The sequence below is a fragment of the Hyperolius riggenbachi genome, chromosome 5, assembly GCF_040937935.1.
Source record: "Hyperolius riggenbachi isolate aHypRig1 chromosome 5, aHypRig1.pri, whole genome shotgun sequence".
Classification (NCBI taxonomy): Eukaryota; Metazoa; Chordata; class Amphibia; order Anura; family Hyperoliidae; genus Hyperolius; species Hyperolius riggenbachi.
The window spans coordinates 28,346,740-28,371,342 of record NC_090650.1 but is presented as its reverse complement, the minus strand read 5'-3'; the positions used below and the strand labels follow the sequence as shown (position 1 = coordinate 28,371,342).

General features: G+C 47.0%; 1 protein-coding gene across 2 annotated transcripts in view; it reads right to left on the bottom strand.

The window, feature by feature from the left end:
- Positions 1–24,603, bottom strand: part of LOC137518051 (acid-sensing ion channel 1C-like) — a 71,795-nt gene that overhangs the window by 35,143 nt on the left and 12,049 nt on the right. For both annotated transcript variants that reach the window (XM_068235258.1, XM_068235259.1), the window contains exons 2-7: positions 22,763–22,913; positions 20,310–20,437; positions 19,784–19,934; positions 6,203–6,268; positions 3,954–4,107; positions 1,671–1,762 (exon numbers count right to left, since the gene is read on the bottom strand). In XM_068235258.1, the coding sequence (XP_068091359.1) occupies positions 1,671–1,762; positions 3,954–4,107; positions 6,203–6,268; positions 19,784–19,934; positions 20,310–20,437; positions 22,763–22,913 (742 nt within the window). The remainder of the gene's footprint in view (positions 1–1,670; positions 1,763–3,953; positions 4,108–6,202; positions 6,269–19,783; positions 19,935–20,309; positions 20,438–22,762; positions 22,914–24,603) is intronic.

Sequence of the window (24,603 nt, the reverse complement as noted above, 5' to 3'; positions counted from 1 at the left end):
AGGGGTGTTTTCGGGTGCTGAAGCACCCCCTAAAATTTTCCAAGCACCCCCCAGTGTGAACTGACTTTCAGCATCTAATAGACAGTCAGTTCACTGACAGCAGCAGCCCGCAGGTCACAGCGCAGCTCCGACAGCATCAGAGCAGGGCTACGGTAAAATGGCGTCTGAAGTCCTGCTCTGGAGACTGAGTCTGCAGTGCAGGGCTTTGGGCGCCATTTTCCCGTAGCCCTGCTCTCAGCGCGGGAGTTTCAGTTGCTGGCTGCAGAGGATCGTGGGAGCTGCGCGCCGGACGGAGGCTGGGACAGGAGGTCTGCTGCAGGTGAGTAAATGTTTTTTTTTTATAATTATATTATCAGGTGTATTTGCTGGTTAAGTCTGCCACATGATTGCACATATTTTCTGGTCAAATCTGCCGACATGATTGCATGTATTTTCTGGTCAAATCTTCCACATGATTGCATGTATTTTCTGGTCAAATCTGCCGACATGATTGCACATATTTTCTGGTCTAATCTTCCACATGATTGCATGTATTTTCTGGTCAAATCTGCCACATGATTGCATTTATTTTCTGGTCAAATCTGCCACATGATTGCACATATTTTCTAGTCAAATCTGCCGACATGATTGAACTATTTTCTGGTCAAATCTGCCGCATGATTGAACGTATTTTCTAGTCAAATCTGCCACATGATTGCACATATTTTCTAGTCAAATCTGCCGACATGATTGAACTATTTTCTGGTCAAATCTGCCGCACGATTGAACGTGTTTTCTGGTCAAATCTGCCACATGATTGAACGTGTTTTTTGGTCAAATCTGCTGACATGATTGAACGTATTTTCTATTTAAATCTGCTCACATTATGTGTATTTTCTTGAGAAAACCTGCACAATTATGTGAATTTTCTGGGGAAAGGGTCACCAAAACTTGGGGCCACTGTCTTTGCGTTGCACTTTTAAAGGGTACCTGAGGTGAGAATAATATTGAGGCTGCCATATTCATCTCCTTTTAAGCAATACCAGTTGCCTTGCTGTGCTGGTCCTCTGCCTTTAATTCTTTCAACCATAGACCCTGAACAAGCATACAGCAAGGGGTTTCTGACAATATTGTCAGAACTGACAAGATTAGCTGCATGCTTGTTTCTGGTGTAATTCAGTTCACTACTGCAGGACTGCCAGGCAACTAGTATTGTTTAAAAGGAAATAAATATGGCAGCCTCCATATCACTCTCACCTCAGGTTCACTTTAAATTACAGTTAGCTCCGCCCTCATCCGGTCATGACCATGCCCATTTCTTTGCCACGGCACGCAGGTTATGGCCACACCCATTTTTTGCCGTGGCGTGAGATCAGCTACCCCAGAAATTGGTCCAGCACCTGCATAGCACCCCCCAAAAAAAAGCCACCACTCCCCCCCCCGCCCACCCATGCCGGCAGCCTGGAGCACCCACAGCACCCTGTTATCAAGGGGCTTTGCTATTAACCGCTAAAGTCAGTGGCTATTGAATGCGAACGCAAATTTTTGACAAAAAAATTAGCATCAAATGCGAACGGTGAACAGCCTAAGTTCGCTGGGAACTATTTGGACCCTCACTAATTACAGCTAGAACGGCGCTGTCTGTAAATATTGTGCGATTATTACGGATTGGTGCAAGAGAGTCCTCTCACCCAGCAGTCCGACCATCTCATATGCCTTCTTCTGCTCGATGCTTTCGTAGGTCAATGCTTCAAAGAAAATATTCAGAACCAGAATGTTCTCCCTGCGGACAGAAGACACAGAACTCTGTGATAGACAGCCGAGAATCTGTAAGAGAGAGATGTGTGAGAAGGAGACAGCTTGCTGTGACAGTCAGGCACCTGTTAGAGGCAGAAATGTGACTACAGGAGATGGCCGTGATTCACCTGCAAGTCCATCAACTCATCCTCTTCTGCAGGTACACCACTCCAGCCAACCAGTCAAACTTCAATACAGTAGAAGAAAGCGAGGCACTCCAGAGGCTCAAACTTAAAGAGGAACTGTAACCAAGGATTGAACGTCATCCCAATCAGTAGCTGATACCCCCTTTCCCATGAGAAATCTTTACCTTTTCTTGAATAGATCATCAGGGGTGTGTATATGGCTGATATTGCGGTGAAACCCCTCCCACAGTGTCATATCAGGATCCAGGATCTGACTTCATAGATGGTCTACCACACTAGGTTCGGAGATGTCACAGGATCCTGTTAATAATCTGGTGTGCACCATTGCTTTCCACAGATGAACTATTCAAATAACATCCACCTCCAACTGCTACGTACATAGACACTGTCTGTATGCCATGGAGGCAGGGGCGTAGCAATAGGGGTTGCAGAGGTTGTGACCGCATCGGGGCCCTTGGGCCAGAGGGACCCCGAAGAGTCCTCCCTCAAACACAATATTAGCTCTCTATTGGTCATGTGCTCATAATAATCACTTCTATAGATACTTTGAATTGTGGTAATTATTAACAAACTATTCCCCATCCCCTTCTTGCACCTCTGACACTGTAGTTGCAATTGGCAGGTTTTGGTGCGTCATGTCAATTGTTATGTATAGAGTGCTTGGGGGGGCCCATTGTAAAACTTGCATCGGGGCCCACAGCTCCTTAGCTACGCCACTGCATGGAGGAGGAGTTTTCTTTCGAAGCAGAAAAAAGGGGGCATGCGGCAAGTGGACTAAATGGGCACCGCCATAGGTGCCAATACAATATAACGGTCTTTGGGCGCCACAGTGGAAAATGGGACGCCTGATCTGTAGCAAGCATCAAAATGCCGCTATTCTGTAGCGCATATTTAACTTTCTTTCTTACTTTTTTGTGCGGTGCGATCGAGGGTTTGCATCTTTAGTTAGGTAGTTTGTGCGGGTGGGGGTTCGTTTTAGGCATTAGGTAGGAAGTGTGTGTGGATGGGCGGGATTCGTTTTAGGCACTAGTTAGGTAGGTTGTACGGATGGGGAGGGTTAGTTTTAGGCATTAGGTAGGAAGTGTGTGTGGATGGGTGAGATTTGTTTTAGGCACTAGTCGTTCACATCTGCTGCGCTGAAAAACGTGTGAAAGCGCGTGGTAAAAACCGCATGCGCTTGTGCGCGCTTTAGTGCGCGTTTCTGTGCGTTGCGCTGCGCTTCTTTAAAGCACGTTTTGCTTGTTGTACCAGCAGCAGTTGTCAATAAAACTTTGTTTTTGTATGTAAATGTATTTTTTTCTCCAATTAGGGGTAAAAAACGCATGCGCTTCTATGCGCTTGTACGCGCTTCTATGCACTAAAAAAGCGCACCCATTCACTTGCATTGATGTGCGCTTTCCAGCTCAATGCACAGAAATGCATGCAACCCTACGTTTCTGTAACGCTGCTCAGCGCAGCGCATAGATGTGAACCAGCTACATTTAGTTACATGTGAAAATAAATACCTTGCTGATCGCACAGGGCAGTGCGCTGTAAAAAGCGCACATAAACGGCCCTGATGTGAACGAGGCCTAAGGTAGGTTGTACGGATGGGGAGGGTTAGTTTTAGGAATTAGGTAGAAAGTGTGTGTGGATGGGTTTTAGGCACTAGTTAGGTAGGTTGTACGGATGGGAGGGTTAGTTTTAGGCATTGGGAGGGGGCGATTAGGGTTAGGCGGCAGGGGGAGGGTTCTGTGCGAAAGTAGTGTTAGTTTTGGCCATAGTAAAATATTGATATTTAATATAGATATTTTACGTTTTTATAGTAAAATATTGGTATTTAATAACGATATTGTACTAACAACTTTACTGTGCGCCCTTATTTCCCCGCGCCTTTATTTGATGTACGGGTTTTCTTCACCTGATAGTTGAAGCATCTGATAGGTGGGCACGAGGTTGGACTGTGGCATGGAACGTACACATCAGCCAGTGGTCAGAACTTGGTGTAGACTAGGTGATGGATAGAGAGAGAGAGAGAGGGGAGTAACTCACACAATATATTCTTCTGTCTTGTTATACTTTTTCGCCAGATATTTGGAGGAGGCTTTGCTGGGAAACCTGACCATGGACAGTTCCTTCCCGTAGCGGGTCAGGCTGCAGGGAGTCTCACAGGGACACACCTTTTCATCCTGCTCCGCCATCCTATCTAGAAGGAGAAATAAACTAGTGATATCTGTAGAACAACGTTCTGTGGTCCATATTTGAAATGCACTTTAACGTAACCCTGAACTCAGAGCGGGGTTCATATTAATTAGGTTTTGTGTGTGGTGCTGAGTGACTAATCGCAGCACCATCCCTACTGTCCAGTGCCCTTAGGGGTCCTGGGGCTACTCTGTTGAAATCTTCAAATAGGAGGCACTTCGGGCAGGGAGGAAGTGGCAGTTCTCCTCCTTTGTATGCAACCAGTCCGTCCCTAAGAACACCCCTTTCACCCCTGATCACGCCCCCTTGAGGCATACTTACCTCCTACTCAGACTTCCAGATACCAGTTCCAGATACCAATGTGTTACAGTTCTCAGTGTGCAGGAGAGCTGCTATGTGTGTGCGCTGCCGGAGGCGTGTTCGTTGCCAGGATCGCATGCCAGAATTGCCTTTGAAGGCTAAATACATCCTCACTAAATTCTCAGGTAGATGCCCTGCGTGTGTGGGGAGGTGCACATAGGCTTACCTCACCTCCCGCGGCCCTGCGTCTGCCTCCGTTTCTCCACTATGCCCCCCATTTTCAGGGTTCTGGTCGACGCGTTCGGTGCCCCTTGACCCGAACATACTGTGCTGCACATGCGCAGTATGTCCTCCACGCTTGGGAGTGTGTGCGCGCAGCACACTAGGTCCCCAGCGAGGACTGTGCAGCACAGTATGGCTATCATTCATAAAAGCAGTGTGGTAAAAAAAAAATCTGTGCGGGAAAATACCGCATTCGGTAGTTTAGACTTCTGTGTGCTCATTCATAAAAATGTTTACAGTTGCGATACAAGTTTGGTTTTTTCCCGAACTAGGCAGGCGGTAGGCTGGCGGTATGTTTGCATAACATGAGAAGCTGCCGTATTGATATATTTTGCTCTGCTCTCACTGCTGCTGCTGCCTGGGAGGTCTGTCTCATTAGCTTAGCTGTTCTCTGCATGGTTATCGCTACTTCAAAGGGAGCGGTAATCTCCTTGCTGATACCGCTTGCTCTAATCTTTATGAATTGACATATGGTGACATTTGTTAACATAATCACCGCACAAGGCGGTAATTTATTGATCTGCTCAGGAATGTAAGCTTTTCATGCGGAAACAGCTTTTATGAATAAACACTTTGCTAAGTGCTCGGTAAATTCAGCTGTTTTCAGCATTTCCGCATGCAGAAATGCTTTCTGAATGATACTATATGTCCGGGTCAGCAGGCGCTGACCAGAACCCCTGAAAACGGGAGACCTAGCGGGCAAACTGAGGCAAACGCCAGGCCACGGGAGGTGCGGTAAGCCTATGCGCACCTCCCCACTCACACAGGGCATCAATTTGAGAATTTAATGGGGCCAAAGGTATCCTTTACCCCCAACCCCCCCCCCCCCCCCCCACCTCATCATTACTTACCTACTCCGCATTCCTTTCTCTATTCTCCGTCCTGCCATCTCTGCGATTCCCTTGCAGTGTCCTCTTGTAAACCCTTTTTCACAATGGAATAGTACTGACCCTTAATCTTCTGCTCGGGGGGGGCGGAGCTCCACAACGCCTTCAGTCTCCAAGCGGCGATTGCCATCGGCGTTTCGCCGTCTTTACATGTAATACAGCACTGCGATCAGCAGCAGCTCTGTACTGGGGACAGCCGTGGGACACATCCCCCTGGGGCACAAGAGAGCGATCGGTTCTCATAGCAGAAGCCTATGACAGCCGATCGCCAGGATTGGTCGGCTGGGGGGAGGGAGGGGATTGGGGGAAAAAAAGACAGACATTAAAAAATATTAAAAAAATAAGAACATAAACACTGTATTTATTAAAAAAATAAATAAACACAAGGGGGCGATCAGACCCCACCAACAGAGAGCTCTGTTGGTGTGGAGAAAAAGGGGGGGGGGGGGGAACACTTGTGTGGCCCTGCAGCTTGGCCTTAAAGCTGCAGTTGCCAATTATGAAAAAAACAGCCTGGTCTTTAGGGGGGTTTACCACTGTGGTCCCCAAGTGGTTAACTACGATTCTTGCACTCCTTATTTATGTATCTGTAATTTGCAGTATAATATGATGCTTTATAAAGATACCAACCTATATGCTCTAACTGGATCTCCGCACAATCCAGGTACTCCACCGGACTGCAGACCCTCTCTGTTCCTGCAGAAGAGAGATTAGATTACCAATATATGTCCTAATTCATGCCTAAACTTTGAATCTAGTCAGCAGAATCACCTAAAAAGGAGGGCGGGGAATGGGGAGGGGGGGGGGGGGGGTTAACAACAGGACTTAAGTTACACTTTTCTTAATTTTTCTACCAAAAATGTTGCCTGTGCTTCCTTGGAAAAGGTTTCTCTTTGCTTTCTACTGAGGAAATCTGACACAGACAGGAGGGGACACAGATAGTTAGAAATACACTGACACTGATCTGCACAGTATTAGAATAGTGCATTTATATAGCGCTTTTCACTGAACAATTCACACCACTAATGGTCACTAGCATGGCCGGATTTGAGGCAAGGCCACAAAGGCCACGGCCTAGGGTACCAGAAAGCAAGGGGCGGGCAGAGGGCTGACATTAAATCAGTTAAACTGCCTGTGTGCAATAGATGCGGCCTGCTGAGTGCTGACTTCTTCCATGTTTTGTCGGTGTGTCCTCAGTTGCAGTCCTTTTGGTCGCAGGTATGAGCGGAACACAGAAACTGTTCCCAAATCTCTTCCAACATTCCGCGGAATTATTAACGACACTGTCAAGGGAGAACCCAAGCTATTTAGAAACATTGCTTATTATGCTGTTAAGGCTATAATCCTCAGGTGGAAACAGGGGGATCCCACAACAGTGAGCAACTGGGAGGCTTATATTGCACAAGAATTATTAACCCTTAAAGAGACTCTGTAACAAATTGTTTATCTTTATTTCTTCTATGCTATAAGTTCCTATGCCTTTTCTAATGTGGTCTGGCTTACTGCAGCTTTTCCTAATTGCACAGTAGCTGTGTTATCTCTGTTATATGATCTAATCTTCTCTCTATAGTCGGCACAGTCAGGCTGAGGCAGTCAGACTGGAATGTGCAGGGCTGCTTGTGATTAGCTAGAAGCTGTACACACCCCCTGCAGGCTCTGTGTGACTAACACACTCTGCTTAGCTGAGCCTATTAGAAGCTGGTTAGTTTGTTTGTAAACACTGCCTAAAACTGGCAATTACAAGCCAGGTTTGCAGCAGAGAATGGCAGAAACAGCACAGAGGGGACCAGGAGCACATAATGAATAGAATGGTATGCTTTTTATTGTAAGAATTTCAGAGTACAGATTCTCTTTAAAGTGAACAAAGGGAACCAGAGACGAAGCACCCTCTTGTATTTTACCATATATACATCAGTGGGAACATCTACCCTGCTGTCTGTTTCATTCTTCACTGCTCAGCCTGCTTGTTATCAGCCCTGATAAAATCCCTGACTGAGCTTTCAGTCTAGCTTTGCTCAGGAATCATTATAGCTGAGTCATTATAGCAGAGCCAGCAGGGGGCAGGCTTGGCCTTGAAAAGACATCAGAGAAGACAGACTCAGCTATAATGATTATTGAGCAATGCCAGCCTAAATGCTCAGTCAGCGATTTTATCAGGGCTGCTAACAAGCAGGCTGAGCAGTGAAGGATAAAACATACAGCAGGGTAGGTGTTTTCTCTAATGTCACCACTGATATATATATGGTAAAATACATGAAGGTGCTTCGTCTCTGGTTCACTTTTAAGCAGGTATATGACTTCAGAAATATCCCTAAAAAGTTTGAAAAGGTTTGGTTTAAGTGGATGGACCTGCATAGTATTTCCTTGGACTAATGTGTTTGCCGGCCTGATTATGTAATGTTCCCCACACCAGGGGTCAGCCCCGTTCCACCCATGATGTGACTTCCTCAAGAGGGAGAAGTCTGGGGGCAGCACCAGGCAGAAGTAGGAAGTGAAGAGAGTGCCTGGCCAACCTATACTGGGGGCAACTGTGTCTGGCTAACATATACTGGGGGAAACTGTACCTAGATACCAATACTGGGGGCATCTAAGTGGCTACCTACCTTTGCGCCTGCGCATGACGCGCTTTACGGCGGGGGATGCGTAAGAATAGGACGCATTGCCGGAGGACGACTGGGAGTCGGCCGAAAACGAAACTAAGCCGCAGCGGGGGACCGGAGGACACTGGAGGAGCTGCGCGGGCACAGGACGGCTGCAGGAGGCTTGGGAAAGCCCCAGGTAAGTGAAACTTTTCTTTGCTCCACGGTTAAGGTTCCCTTTAAGTTCCCTAGAGCTACTGCTCCATGCTCTGTACACATGCTGCTGCTCCATGCTCTGTACACACGCTGCTGCTCCATGCTCTGTACACACGCTGCTGCTCCATGCTCTGTACACACACTGCTGCTCCATGCTCTGTACACACTGCTGCTCCATGCTCTGTACACACGCTGCTGTTCCATGCTCTGTACACACGCTGCTGCTCCATGCTCTGTACACACACTGCTGCTCCATGCTCTGTACACACGCTGCTGCTCCATGCTCTGTACACACACTGCTGCTCCATGCTCTGTACACACACTGCTGCTCCATGCTCTGTACACACACTGCTGCTCCATGTTCTATATACACGCTGCTGCTCCATTCTCTGTACACACGCTGCTGCTCCATGCTCTGTACACACGCTGCTGCTCCATGCTCTGTGCACACGCTGCTGCTCCATGCTCTGTGCACACGCTGCTGCTCCATGCTCTGTGCACACGCTGCTGCTCCATGCTCTGTGCACACGCTGCTGCTCCATGCTCTGTGCACACGCTGCTGCTCCATGCTCTGTAAACACGCTGCTGCTCCATGCTCTGTAAACACGCTGCTGCTCCATGCTCTGTACACACGCAGCTGCTCCATGCTCTGTACACACGCAGCTGCTCCATGCTCTGTACACACGCAGCTGCTCCATGCTCTGTACACATGCAGCTGCTCCATGCTCTGTACACACGCTGCTGCTCCATGCTCTGAACACACGCTGCTGCTCCATGCTCTGTAAACACGCTGCTGCTCCTTGCTCTGTACACACGCTGCTGCTTCATGCTCTGTACACACGCTGCTCCATGCTCTGTAAACACGCTGCTGCTCCTTGCTCTGTACACACACTGCTGCTCCATGCTCTGTACACACACTGCTGCTCCATGCTCTGTACACACACTGCTGCTCCATGCTCTGTACACACACTGCTGCTCCATGCTCTGTACACACACTGCTGCTCCATGATCTGTACACACGCTGCTGCTCCATGCTCTGTACAGAGGTTAGATTCAATGTAAGCATTCATGTAATGACAATTGTGGTGTTCATACATCTGGACTGTAGGTGGCACTGTTATACTAGTTTGATGGTAAGATTTTATTCAGTGAAAACCTTGGGTTGAGAGCGTAACTTGATTTGAAGCTTCGTTTACACTGCAAACCGCAATTTTGATCTCCAATTCTGATTTGCAATAACGATTTTAACTGGATGCTAGCAACACAAGAAGCAAAACACAAAAAAGAAAGCAGCATGCAGGACTTTCATTTTAACTGGTTGCCGACCGCGTCAGGACTGGCTAACGCCAATTGGCGTAAGGTCCTTGGGGCCTGCTTTGCAGGAGATCGCGCGCTAATTAGCTTGTACAGCGCTGCGATCTACGGCAGCGCTCTACTGGGGACAGCCGTGTGACACGACTGTCCCCTCTGTGGGCTCGGAGGTGAGCCGCTGTCATAGGCAGAAGCCTATGACAGCCGATCACAGTGATTGACTGGCGGGGGCAGGGAGGGACTAGAAGAAAAAGAAAAATAGGAAATTTATTAATAAAAAATAGACAATTACCACTGCAGTGAGCCTTTAAAGCTGCAGTGGCCAATTTATTGACAAATGGCCTGGTCTTTAGGGAGGTTTAACACTGTCGTCCTCATGTGGTTAATCGGCTCAAAAATCAAAATCGCATTTAAAATTGCATCAAAATTGGAATCACATGTAGTGTAAAAGAGCCTTGAGTGCTTTGCAAGACAAGAAAAATATTTTTGGGGAATTTAATGGAGCTTCAACTTTTTAAGTAAGCGGCGTCTTCATATACAAGCAGAGAACGTTTACAAGCCGATGCTTCTTCTCTCTTAGGCCCGTATGCAATAAACGGTTTCTCACAAACATAATTTTTCATCATCTTTTTAAAATAACTTTGTACCATTTTGCAACTGAAAAAGTACAAAAAAGTAGGTTAAAATGTAATATCAACATTATTTTGAGTATTTTCCTGCTTGCTGGGGGTTTAACCTCCCTGCCGTTATAAAAAATTGCTGCGCACGGCAGGGAGGGTGTTTTTTGGCATTATTTTTTTTTTTATAGCATGTAGCTAGCCTAGCGCTAGCTACATGCTTCCCCCCTCCATGCGGCGTCCCCCCGAATGCGCCGATCGCCGCCGGCGCATATACCCATCCGGAAATCCCGTTCTGAACGGGATTTCCAGGAGGGCTTCCCCCGTCGCCATGGCGACGGGCGCGATGACGGCACCGACGTCATCGACGTCGTGACGTAAGAGGGAGTCCCGAACCACCCCTCGACGCTGCCTGGCACTGATTGGCCAGGCAGCGCACGGGTCTCGGGGGGGGCACCCTCTGATGCGGCGTGTTGCGGCGAATCGGCGCGGAGCGGCGGCGATCGTAAGTTGCACGCAGCTAGCAAAATGCTAGCTGCGTGTAACAAAAAAAAAATTATGCAAATCGGCCCAGCAGGGCCTGAGGAATCCTCCGCGGCAGGTTACCCCGAGCTGAGCTCGGGATAACCGGCAGGGAGGTTAAAAGGCATTTCATTGATAATTTTGAAAATATCACATATAGAAAACTAAGGAGAAAAAGTTAATTGCATATGGGCATTAAAGGACACCCGAGGTGAAAATAAACTAATGAAAAACAACTGTATCTATCCTACTTCTCCTAAAAATGAAGTTTTAAGATATTCCACAGTTTTAATTTATATTTAAATCTACTTTTTAGGCTACTTTCCCACCAGGACGTTGCATTTTAGGGGACGTTGTCGTCGCATAACGTGCCCCTAACGCAACGCCTGGTGGTGTTGGATGTGGAGGTCAGAGTGAGCCGCGTTGTGCAGCTCACTCTGGCGTCCGTGATGCCGTGATGCGTACTTTTGGATGCATGCGGCATCACGTGGTCCCGCCAGCCAATCGCCGCACAGAGCGGCCGCTCCAGGAAGTAAACACTGCACGTCACACCGTGCAGTGAATATTAATCTGCCATGTGGCTGGCCGGGGAGGAGGAGGGGAGACCTCCTCCTCCAACACTACTGAGCCTGTGCAAAATGTCTAACGCGGCTTAGCCGCTTATAACGTACAGCATGCAGCACTTTAACTTGACGTGCTGCGTTACAATGTAACGCAACGTGGGCACTGTGAACAGCCCATTGACTTTTCATTACTGTGAGGTGGACTGCGTTACTGGCTGCACTAACGTGCGCCTGTAACGTCTAACTGTGAAAGCAGCCTTAAGTTTTTACTGTTTTGTTGTTTTTGCTCAATGACACATTCATTGAAGTATGCCAGAGCTAAAATCTATGAACTATTAGCTCTTTTCATCTCTTTCCTGCTCTCGGAAGTCATTTTCTGCTAGAAAAGTGTTTTATAGTTGTAATTTCTTAGCAGTGAGGGTCACACTGTAGTTTGACCCACTCCTGACTCACACATGAACTGCCACTTACATGCCTGATGTTTAACTATTTCAGTGAGAGAAAGAAAAAACAAGGGAACACCATATAATTATTTGTGTGCTAGGCACTGTACATACACGTCTACTGATCATGTCACCTCGGGTATCCTTTAAGGTGAACCTGTAGGGAAAAAAAAGAGCCCAAGGGGAGTTCTGACCTCAGGAGGAGGAAGCCTCTGGATCCAAATGAGGCTTCCCCCGTCCTCCTGAGTCAGCCCAATCCAGCGCTGGAAGAAAAAAAAAAACAAAAAACAAAAAAAACAAAACAAATAAAAAAAACATTTCTATTCTCCGCTGAGTGCAGGTGCATTACCGGCTTCCCGCTCGGGCTTTGGTGCAATTAGCCAAGACCAATCGGGTTTGCTCTACTGCACAGGCACCTCGCACCTGCACAGGCACCTGGAAGAGGCTGGCTTGCTGTGAGGTTTCCTCCTATCACCCTTTTATTCTCTTCTCTTAAAGTGGTCCGAAACTCATAACATTCAATAAAAATGTGTTTTTCTACTTGTTATTATTCATACAGTTATCATATTTGCTTTTGTGCACAAGTAATATTGTCTGTCTACAAATAAGTTTCCGAAGTGTAGTTTTTCTTGCCCTGAAAGATGCCATGGCATTTTATTCCAACTGCTTTTTATTATATATTAAAATCTTCTAATGAGTTGTTCTGAACTGTGTGTGTGCTTGAAGCAGAGACAGCGTCTCAGACAGTGTTTTTTTTTTTTTTTACTTGTTACACACAAAGGGCTTGATTCACTAAACCCGTGATAACTCATATCAAGGCCTTGCTAGCGTTTTTGCCTGCCTTTTTGAGCGCAATTGTAAATTTCCGCATGCAATCGCTGATTTACACGCGAAAATTCGTGATTGCGTGCGAAAATGCAAAAACGCTAGCACGGCTGTGATATGAGTCATCACGGTTCAGTGAATCAAGCCCAATGTATCAACATTGGAATGTAAACAAAGATACTGTTATCTTCAGTTTGGATGCGGATTTGAAGCTGAATAGCAGGACACAGTGCTTTGTTTAACCATTTCAGTGATGCTTTGCTACAAATTTTCTCTGGGATATTAGCTTTAAAGCTGTGAGGAATCTTTTAGAGCAAAGTAGAAATGCTGACTGTCAGACCACTTTAAAGAGGAGCTGTTAGGTATAAGGTCTCAGAGAAAAAAAACATATATCAGTAGCTAAATATTGGCTGTACTTACATTACATATGCATTTCACTGTCCACATTTGGATTTCACAGAATTTGTATATAGTATTTGCAGAGAATGATGCTCCTGACAGCTCATGGCAGGTTACATGTTTGTCTGTCTTGTATGAAGCCAATTGTGATGTAATATCCTCCCTTACCCTGCTTCCTGGTGATTCGACTCACAAAAAAGATCAGGATCAAAGATCCTAATGGTTCATGATCCGGACAACACTACTGTGCAGTGCATATTAATTAGCCATGTGGCTAGGACCAATAGAGGACTCAGGCAGTATACTCTAATGGAACATGTGCTGTGAGTTAGGCTGCTGTTACAAGCTGCTGTAACTTGAGCATGTAACTTCCCACTGTGAAAGCAGCCTTAGGGCGGGATAGGAAAATGAAGGGGAGGACCAAGGGAGTGCACTGGGGAGAAGAAGCAGCCCCAGAATGCTTTGCAGTATCTGTTATGCGTCCTGCCGTCCTCCTTAGGAGCTTGGGAATACAGAGCCTTGCTGTTCAGCACACATCAAAGTAAGAGAGATTTTTAAGTTCAGTATTGCCTTTTTGGCTTCCTTCTAAACTGTTTAACACAGGAGAATAGAGGTTTAAATTAGCTTTTGCAGCCTGACAGTTACTCTTTAAGGTGGGTGAATAGAGCAGGAAAGAGCAGGAAATTGGAGGGTGTCACGTACCTGGAGACTGCAGTGTCGAGGACAGCAACACTTGTGACTTAATAACTGTGTCCCCTGAAGTTGAAACAGGGGGCTACAGTCAGGGTCGTAACTAGAATTCACGGAGCCCCCTGCAAAACTTTGGCTGCCCCTCCGCCCCACCCCACCTTCTCTCCCTGCCCAGTCTCCTCAAGTACCACTACAGGACACAGCAGTTGGGGAGGGGTAGAGCAGTGCTGTACACAATAGCCTGCTGAACACTGAATAAGGACTGTCTACAAATCTTTGTCTGCAAAACTTTGTATGATTCCTTATCAATAGCTGAGCAGATGCAGTCATTAGAACAATTGTGCAAAGAGTACAAGAGCAGAAATTTGTTTCCCTCCTTGCCCTTAGTTGTCAGTCTCTCAGGACAGGGCCCCCTGTTGCTTCTGGGCCCCCTTCAGCTGCATCCCTTGCAGGGTCTATTGTTATGCCCCTGGCAACAGTGAGAAAGGGGCGTGACCAGAACAGTGAAGCAATGCTCCCACAAGGACTTGTTACAAGACCTCAGACATAGGCTTAAGTCAGAAACGAATGCAGGTTGAGCAACAGGACAGACTCTCAGACAGGCAGGTTTCATCAGCAATGTGGATTCTCGGACAGGCAACAGGTTCGGCCGGGGAGCAGGTAGTCAGATAAGTGTGGGTCGGCAACAGAGGAGGTAGTGGTACATAGCCAAGGTCAATAACAGAGCGGGTAGTCAGACGAGCCAGGATCAGGAACATGGAACAAGGAATCAGGACTCACAACGAGCTGCAATACTGCAGCACTGGAGAGTGGCATTCTCCAGACTTAAATAGGCTGTATGGCGCGAATTGCATAACGCCTCACTCGCCTACGGGGACATGCCACCACATGCACACAGCCTTGAAATCATACATAACAGACCCCCTCATGTGCACAAATGGTCAATGAAGCCAACACTTACTCCGAGCTACATAACGTGCGTGTGCCTAAACCGCCTCCCCCCCCGGGTGGGTCCCTGCCGGAGTGCACATGAATGCCTGCCAGTATCGGTGTGTACCAGCCGCCTCTTCTGAACAGGTAGCTGACCGTGGCAGAGGGTGATGGAAGGGAACATTGTAGTCAACCTGCCTCTCTGAAAATTTGACTTAAAGGACACCCGAGGCGAAAATAAACTAATGAAATAAACGATTGTATCTATCTTCCTTCTCCTAAAACGACTTTTTAAGATATTCCACAGTTTTATTTTATGTTTAAATCTACTTTTTAAGTTTTAACTGTTTTATTGTTTTTGCTCAATGACACATTAATGGACGTATGCCAGAGCTAAAATCTATGAATTATTGACCCTTTTTATCTCTTTCCTGCTCTCAGAAGAAATTTTCTGCTAGGAAAGTGTTTTATAGTTGGAATTTCTTACCAGTGAGGGTCACACTGTAGTCACTTCCTGTCTGAGTCAGGAATGAGTCTGCCACTTACATACCTGATATTTAACTCTTTCAGGCAGAGAAAGAAAAAAAGGAACACAGCATAGTTATTTGTGTGCTAGGCACTGTACATACATACATGTCTATCTCACCATGTCACCTGGGGTACCCCGTAACCATTTATGCCGCGTGGGCGTGAGCTCCTGGTCCGCAGCGGCAGTTGCTACAGCCACAGGGACGTGCTAGTCACGTCCCTGCAGTTTGCTGTGCAGGAGATTCTGCAGGCAAATGCCAAAGATCGCGTTGTTGCTGGGTGCAGGGGGAATTGGCTGCAGTGCTCTGTGCCAAATCATGCCAACAAAGTTCCCATTCCTTATTCTCCCCGCAGCCCACCCGTGATGCAGGCTTCCATTGAAACGTGTCACTTCCCTAGTAACAATGTAGCAACACATTGTTTCCTATGTAGGGTACTTGTACGCTACATAGTATTTTTCTCAACGGGGACATCCTGTGGCCAAATAGTAAAATCACGAGAAGAACGCCAGCGCATACCACTAAGGCTGCATCTGAAATGACCACCAGCTCAGTGTGCAGCACCTAAATAGATTTTCTGCACACTTCGCATTCAATTCAGATGCAAATCATGCAGGGCATGCATTTTTCAGTCTGGCAGAGGCGGTGTATGCCTGTGCGATTAACCATTCAATTGCAACATGTGTTTAGGGATGCGCAGCCTTTCCTCCCACCTTTCCCTAAAATAGTAAAATCACATCTACTGACTTTAGGGAATAAAAAAAAAATATGTATGTATGTCAAGAGGGCAATATTGTTATAAATTCATGGGCTAAAAATTTGCAATGGATGTAAAACTGAAAAAATGTACCTTTATTTCCAAATAAAATGTTGTCACTATACATTACACTAGGGATATAATTTTAACATTGCAGTAACCGGGACAAATGGGCAAATAAAATGTGTGGGTTTTAATTACGGTAGCATGTGGTATTTTAAAACTATAATAGCCGAAAACTGAGAAATAATGATTTTTTTCCATTTTTTTTATTATTCCGGTTAAAATGCATTTACAATAAAATAATTCTTAACATAATGTACCACCCAAAGAAAGCCTAATTAGTGGCAGAAAAAACAAGGTATAGATCAATTATTTGTGATAAGTAGTGATAAAGTTATTGGGGAATGAAAGGGAGGAGCGATGAAAGGGGAAAATACCTGTCGTCCATAAGGTGAAAAATACCTGCAGGCTGAAATGGTTAAAGAAAGTCTGTAAGGAAAAAAACCCTCTGGGGGATATTTATTTTGGGATGGGGAAGCCTCTGGATCCTAATGAGGTTTCCCTCCTAAAAGTGGCCATACACTGGTCGATTTGCCATCAGATTCGACCAAAAGATAGATCCCTCTCTGATCGAATCTGATCAGAGAGGGATGGTATGGCCACCTTAACTGCAAACAGATTGTGAATCGATTTCAGCATGCCGCTGCTGCCGCCCCCCCCCCCCCCCTGCATACATTACCTGCTCCGCCGGCGAGAGTCCCCTGGTCCCGGCATCTTCTCCGCATCGGCTCCCGGCTGGCATCCGCGTATAACTTTCTGTCACTCCAGTGACAGCGGAAGTTCAAATAGAGCGCCCTCTATTTGTACTTCCGCTGTCACTGCAGTGACACAGGAAGTTATGCCGAATGCCGGGATGCGGAAGCTGATGCGGAGAAGACAGCGGTGGACCAGGGGACTCGCGGCGGCGGAGCAGGTAATGTATACCCGCTGTATTGCGTCGGTCGTCTGGCATTCGAACGCTGCTATCGACGCACTCCCGACCCGCCGGCGACTGAGAAAAATCTTTCCCACGGATGGATCGACGGGAGTCGACGGGAACGATGGATTTCGGATGGAAATCCATCGTTCTGTTAGCGGTGTGCGCGGCGATTTCACGGCGGTTTCGAAACGGACGTATTTCGGCGGGAAAATCGTTAGGTGTATGGGCCCCTTTAGCCTCGGCGATCCAGTGCTGGAAGCCCCCAAACAACGGTGAGGTAAATATTTACCTGCCGCTATCCAGTGCAGGTGCAGTAGTGGCTTTCCGATCAGGTTCAGGCAGAAACAGGCAAGCCCGATCAGGTCTGCTCTATTGCGCAGGCTGGATTGCGGTAGGTTAATATTGACAGCGCTACTGTATTGTCGGCTGTGGTTTAGGGGGAGCCAGCGCTGAATTCCGGAGGTTTAGGAGGATGAGGGAAGCCTTGTTAGGATCCAGAGGCTTTACTCTCCCCACTGGCGCACGGAAGGGGGTGTTCCGGGTGTCTGGAACCACCCCCTCGCACCTAGACCGGAAGTGCCTCTGGAATCTGAGCAGCGGCAGCCACTGAATGTTATGGTGCAGTTGCCGCCTGCTCATGTGTGTGTGCAGCAGGGGGGCCCGCCAGCCGTGTGGGGGGGGGTGCTGTCACCCTCCCGATTGAGGGACCCCCCAGCCAGATATACTACTTCTTCCCCGCAGTCTCCCGGAGGCAGAGCAGGGCTACGGCAAGATGGCTGCCGAAGCCCTGCTCTGGAGACTATTTGTGTCTCCAGTACAGGGCTTCGGGAGCCATATTGTCATAGCCCTGCACTCTGCCTGTCAGCGTGGGAGATGTGCTGCAGGAGGATCGACGTCGGGGAGCTGTGTGCCAGATGCCAGGAGAGGAGAAGACTTCTGTCAGGTAAGTGAATTGGTTTTTTTTTCACAGGTGCATTTTTTTCCTAGTTTCTGCTGCCTACATTGTGATTTTCAGGTGTCTGCTGCCCACATTACGATTTTCAGGTGTCTGCTGCCCACATTGCGATTTTCAGGTGACTGCTGCCCACATTGCGATTTTCAGGTGACTGCTGCCCACATTGCGATTTTCTGGTCACTGCTGCCCACATTATGATTTTCAGGTGTCTGCTGCCCACATTATGATTTTCTGGTGACTGCTGCCCACATTAGGATTTTCTGGTGTCTGCTGCCCACATTATGATTTTCAGGTGACTGCTGCCCACATTATGATTTTCTGGTCACTGCTGCCCACATTGCGATTTTCAGGTGTCTGCTGCCCACATTGCGATTTTCAGGTGTCTGCTGCCCACATTACGATTTTCAGGTGTCTCCTGCCCACATTGCGATTTTCAGGTGTCTGCTGCCCACATTACGATTTTCAGGTGTCTCCTGCCCACATTACGATTTTCTGGTCACTGCTGCCCACATTGCGATTTTCTGGTGCCTGCTGCCCACATTGCGATTTTCTGGTAACTGCTGCCCACATTGTGATTTTAAGGTGTCTGCTGCCCACATTACGATTTTCTGGTCACTGCTGCCCACATTGTGATTTTCAGGTGTCTGCTGCCCACATTACGATTTTCTGATGACTGCTGCCCACGTTACGATTTTCAGGTGTCTGCTGCCCACATTACGATTTTCTGGTCACTGCTGCCCACATTGTGATTTTCAGGTGTCTGCTGCCCACATTGTGATTTTCAGGTGTCTGCTGCCCACATTGCAATTTTCTGGTGACTGCTGCCCACATTGCAATTTTCTGGTAACGGCTGCCCACATTGCGATTTTCTGGTGCCTGCTGCCCACATTGTGATTTTCTGGTGACTGCTGCCCACTTTACGATTATTTTCTGGTGACTCCTGCCCACATGACGATTATTTTCTGATGACTGCTGGCTGCTGCCCACATTACGATTATTTTCTGATGGCTGCTGCCCACATTACGATTATATACACTGGCTGTATGCAGGGGGATCTGGCTATATACACTGGCTATATGCAGGGGGAGGCATCTGGCTACATACAGTGGGTATATGGGTATATACAGGGGGGGGGATCTCTGGCTATATATACAGGGGATCTGACTATATACACTGGCTATATATACACAAGGGGGATCTGGCGAAATACAAGGGGGAATGTACTGAACGGGGAGTTATCTGGCTATATACTATAAATGGGGATCATGTGGTTACTTATCCTAACTGGGGGGGGGGGGGGCTCATCTGGCTACCTGTGTGATAAATGGGGGTCATCTGGTCACCTATACTAAAGAGGGGTGGGGTAATTTCGTTATCCATAATAAAGGGGGGTTATCTGGCTACTTCATCACTGCCACATTATATATATTTTGGCGAAACGCTACTACATCATGTGTATTTTGTGGGGAAACACTGCGCATTGTGTGTATTTTGTGGAGAAATGCTGTGCATCATGTGGATTTTGTGGGCAAACGCATGCGCGGTAGTGTGCGGCTTGCCAAAAGAGACCTATCAGGAATCCCCCTGAATCCCCCTTGAAAATCCTGGATTTGCCCCTGCTCCCAAGGTAAGTATCCCCCAGAGGTTTTTTTTTTTCCTTAGAGTCTCTTCAAGCTAAAAGTCAACTTTTTCAAGAAGTGGTTTCAGGGACAAAGGAACAGACAGCACACAGATGTATGTGGCTCCAGCATCAGCATACCTCTGTGCTTAGCTTAGGTACCATTGCCTTTTGCCAGCACAATACCAGCTGACCTGTGGACCCCTAACACATGGCTCTAGATTCCCACCACAACCGTCTTTATATCTCTGATTACCCACAATGCACCAGTCCTTACCTGGCATGTGCGCCATACGACAGCTGCATTCCTTCAGCACGTAGCGTGTCTCGCACTCAATGCGGCAGGCGGTAATGCTATAGTTCTTGAAATAAGACGACTCAAAGGGACTGCTCTTGCAATCCCCCCATGGAGGGGGAAGGTACGTCAGCTGTGGTGGAGGAGGAGAGATTTGCCATTATACATGAGGACAAGACTGGAAGACCATACATTGAAAAGTGTAGTAATACTCAGTGACGACTAAGTCCACTTAGAATGGACATGTTAGGGATGGATGCAGAAGTTCAGGACTGCTCTTGTATGTCGGCTTCCCAGGCAAGGGAAACCTATGCTCCTCCTCCCCATAGGCCAGAACTGAGGTACTACTTGCACCCATTTTATAGTGGTCCTTGTATGGGGGTCATCCCTGTGCACTAATGGAGGATTCTGAAATTCACTTCACCCATCAAAACTTTAGACATTTGCCAAATTCATCTGGAGGAGCCACACAAGACAATACAGAGGATGAGCGTTGGGGAAGGGTTACCTGCTGCTGCTGGCAGGACACAAAGGTCTGGAATCCAGGAGCTACACCAAAGCCAAACTGGTCTATAAATGGGGGCTCATCCTGGCTGTGGATCTGCACCTTCACCCCGGCTTCTATTGCTGTCTCCTCTTGGGGAGGGAAAAGGGGAGGGGAAAGGGAGGGGGAAGAAAGGGGAAAAGGAAGGGGGTAAGGGAAAGAGGAGGGGTAAGGAGTGGGGAACAGGGGAAGATGGATTGGAGAGAAAAAAGACAAAGTTATCAGACCAGCAGAACATTTTTAAGACAGATTTTATTTAACATTGTGCATAAATATAACAGCAGCAGCAACTGTTAAGCGGACAGAGCAGAACAGAAAAAAACAAACACAAAATAACATATAGATTTACCTAAATTGCAGAACAGAGGCAAGCCCCGTCAACGCGCAAGTCAACTGACTTACCACCAACCTGCATTCCTACAAGAGCCGACTCAAGTTACTGATCTAAACAGACTTCAAGTAAATAAAGCCAATTGGACCAAACTCTTACATATTTCTTCAGTATGTTTCAGTTATCATATACCGTACCCCTTTCAGTGTAGGAAAGATATATGCCAGGACCAGCAAAACATTAGGGGGGTGTTGTAGTGAAAAATAGTAGAATGCAGTAAATTATTCAGGATACCCACTTTTACAGTAATTTTCCTGAATTCAGCATCAGAAACACTTTCTATATCTGTAAATTGGGGTATTTTGGTATGTATTTTTTTTTATACATGTATTGATGTGCTGTTGTCGCCTAAAATGTTGTAATATTGCACAGTTCTTACATATCGCTAAGCAGTTGTTATTGCGTACATCAAATAAAAGGCACACAAACATTTGGGCGTTGAGTAATGCCGATAGTAAAATATTGGTATTTAATACTGATATTTTACTATAAAGTGTAAAATATCAGTATTAAATACTTTTACTAAAGCTAAACCTAACCCTACTCTCACACAGAACCTCACCCCTGACACATAACTCTTAAAAACCCCCTACCTGCACAAACTACCTACCAGACGCCTAACCCTTAATCCCCCTCTAGCTCCACTAACTACCTACCTGATGCTTAACCCTCACCCCCCTTCCCCCCAGCTGCACAAACTACCTACCTGACGCCTAACCCTTAAACCCCTACCTCCCTTCCCCCCCCTCCCAGCTTCACAAACTACCTACCTGACTCCTAACTCTCACCCCCCCAGCTGCACAAACTACCTACCTGACGCCTAACCCTTAAACCCCTACCTCCCTCCCCCCCCTCCCAGCTTCACAAACTACCTACCTGACGCCTAACCCTTAAATCCCTACCTCCCTTCCCCCCCTCCCAGCTTCACAAACTACCTACCTGACTCCTAACTCTCACCCCCCCAGCTGCACAAACGGCCTCCCTGACGCCTAACCCTTAAACTCCACCCCCACACAAACTCCCCCCCCCCCCTGAAACCTAACCTTTACTCCCCCCACACACAAACGACCTCTCTGATGCCTAACCTTAACATCTCTCCCACATAAACTACCTACCCGATACCCAACACTGACCCCCCTCTAGCTGCACAAACTACCTACCTGATGCCTAACCCTTAAACACCCCCCACACAAACTGCCTCCCTGATGGCTAACTCTTACCCCCCTCCCCCCCCCCCCCCGCTGCACAAACTACCTCCTTGGTGCCTAACCCACATCCCCTGGACCCCGCATAAACTACCTCCCTGACGCCCAACCCTTACTCCCTCCCCGCGCAAGCTACCTCCCTGGTGCCTAACCCACATCCCTTGGCCCCCACATAAACTACCTCCCTGGTGCCTAACCCACATCCCCTGGCCCCTGCATAAACGACTTCCCTGATGCCTAACCCTTAAACCCCCCCTGCACACAAACTACCTCCCTGATGCCTATCCCTTACATTCTCCCCGCGCAAACTACCTCCCTGATGCCTAACCCATATTCCCCCCCAAACTACCTCCCTGACATCTAACACGCATGCCTTTCCCCTCACCATCGCCAAACCAAGCCGCAAAAAAAAGGTACGTTCTCTAGCACCGCCATAGGAACCTTGAGCCATAATTTGGGTGCCTGATAATTGGCGGGCACTTAATCGGGCACCCAAATTACGGCTCAATGGCTATATTTCTATAGGTGGCTATGGCGCCCAAATTGCCTGCTTCGGTCATTATTACCAGACTAGTCTCCCACAGTCATGGAGATATTGGTTTCACCACCAGCCTCCCCAGGAAACTATGGGGTCATCCCTAATCCCCTTCCTCCACCCTCACCCAGTTTATAACCACCAGCTCAAACTCACACAAAGAAGCAGAGGGGTTACCCCTGATCTAAGCTCCCATGGACAGGCCAATCAAGGGGTCAATGATGCCTCCCACAGAGTCTCGCTACTGATCACTCCCATCACTGGTCTCCTGCTGAAGGTCACTCACCTGTCTCTCCAAACACAGGTAGGTACTCATCTTGTTGTATGTCCAGCATCAGCTCCAGGCCATTCCCGGTTCCACCCTTTAGCGTGTAGAGGAGATCAAAGCCTTCCTTCCCCGAGTTAAACGTGTAGCACTTCCCATAGCGTGTATACACCTGCAGGACATGGATGAGGAACATGCTGTGACCTCATCATCCTCTGGACTTGAGTCACTAAAGCTGGAAAACACTGGAGCATTTACTCCAATCAATCTGAACTGCCTGTTTTTTTTTTGTTTTTTTTTTAACTGTCTGTTATGAAATGGTAGTTTGCAGCCATCACCTGTGTCATATCAGAACTCAGTAATGACTGCTAGAAGTAAGCCATCACCCGTGTCATATCAGCACACAGTAGAATTTTAGTGAATTTGTGTCTTCTGTGCATCCGCAAGAACCTATCTTTAACCCTTTTTAGTCTATGTTGGACTATGTTGGCCTTTTCCTGCATAGGTCCAATGTTGCATATAGTTTGGCACACGAAAAAGGACTCTCGCTAGGGGGTAAACATAAATATCATAAATGTCAACGTCTTGTTTATATACAGGAACAAAGTCTGAATAAGGCTTATTAGCCAAAAGCTTACTTTTTGTTTACCTCTAAGTTAGCCAATAAATGGTATCATCCTGATTTCAAACGTTGTGCTTTTCCTGATGGCTAACATGGTACAACACTCTACTGCTTCTGCTCAGAAAAAGAAACAGGACTAGAAGTCTCTCCAGATAAGCAGGAAGCGGGGACAGCAGAAAGAGTTGACTTTGTTGGACTTCGGCAAAAGGAGAAGAACATTTTCTCACATTTTCATTTTTTTATAGAGCCTCGTACATCGGTATGATGAGGCAACAAGTCACAAAACGATTGCATAAAATGTGAGGCAACTAAAGCATTTTTGGAACACAATCTCTTAATTTCTGGGGCTCAAAAGAAAAATTAATTAACTGGAAATAAAATGTTCATTTCTAATATTTGGTTGAAAACCCTTTGCTGGCAATGCAAGCCTGAAGTCTTGAACCCATAGACATCACCATATGTTGGGTTTCCTCCATTTTAATGCTCAGCCAGGCTTTTAGTGCAGTGGCTGTTTGTTTTTGGGCCTGTCTCAAGTTTAGTCTTTAACATGTGAAGTGATATGCATGCCCAATTTGGTTAATATCAGGTAACTGACTTGGTCATTCAAGAATTGCTTTAATACACTCCTGGGTTGGTTTGGCTGTATGTTTTGGGTCATTGGCCATCTGTATCATGAAATGCCACCCAATTCATTTGACTGCATTTAGCTGGATTTGAGCAGACAGCATGTCTCTGAACAACTCAGAATTCATTCGGCTGCTTCTGTCCTGTGTCACATCATCAATAAACACTAGTGTCCCCGTGCTACTAGCAGCCAGGCATGCCCAAGCCATCACACTGCCTCCACTGTGTTTTACAGGTGATGTGGTATGCTTGGTTATGCTTTGGATAACGAGTTGTTCCACGTCTTCTCCATATTTTTTCTTGACATCATTCTGGTAGAGGTTGATTTTAGTTTTATCTGTACAAAGAATGTTTTTTCCAGATCTGTTTTGGCTTTTTTTAGATGTTCTTTAGCAAACTCCAATATAGCCTTTCTATTCTTGAGGCTTTTGAATGGCTTGCACGTTGCAGTGCACCCTCTGTATTTACTTTCAAGCAGTCTTCTATTTATGGTACACTTGGATATCGATAAGTCTACCCCCTGGAGAGTGTTGTGTTCACTTGGCTGACTGCTGTGAAGGTTGTTTCTCTTCGCCATGGAAATGATTCTGTGATCATCCACCACTGTCGTCTTCTG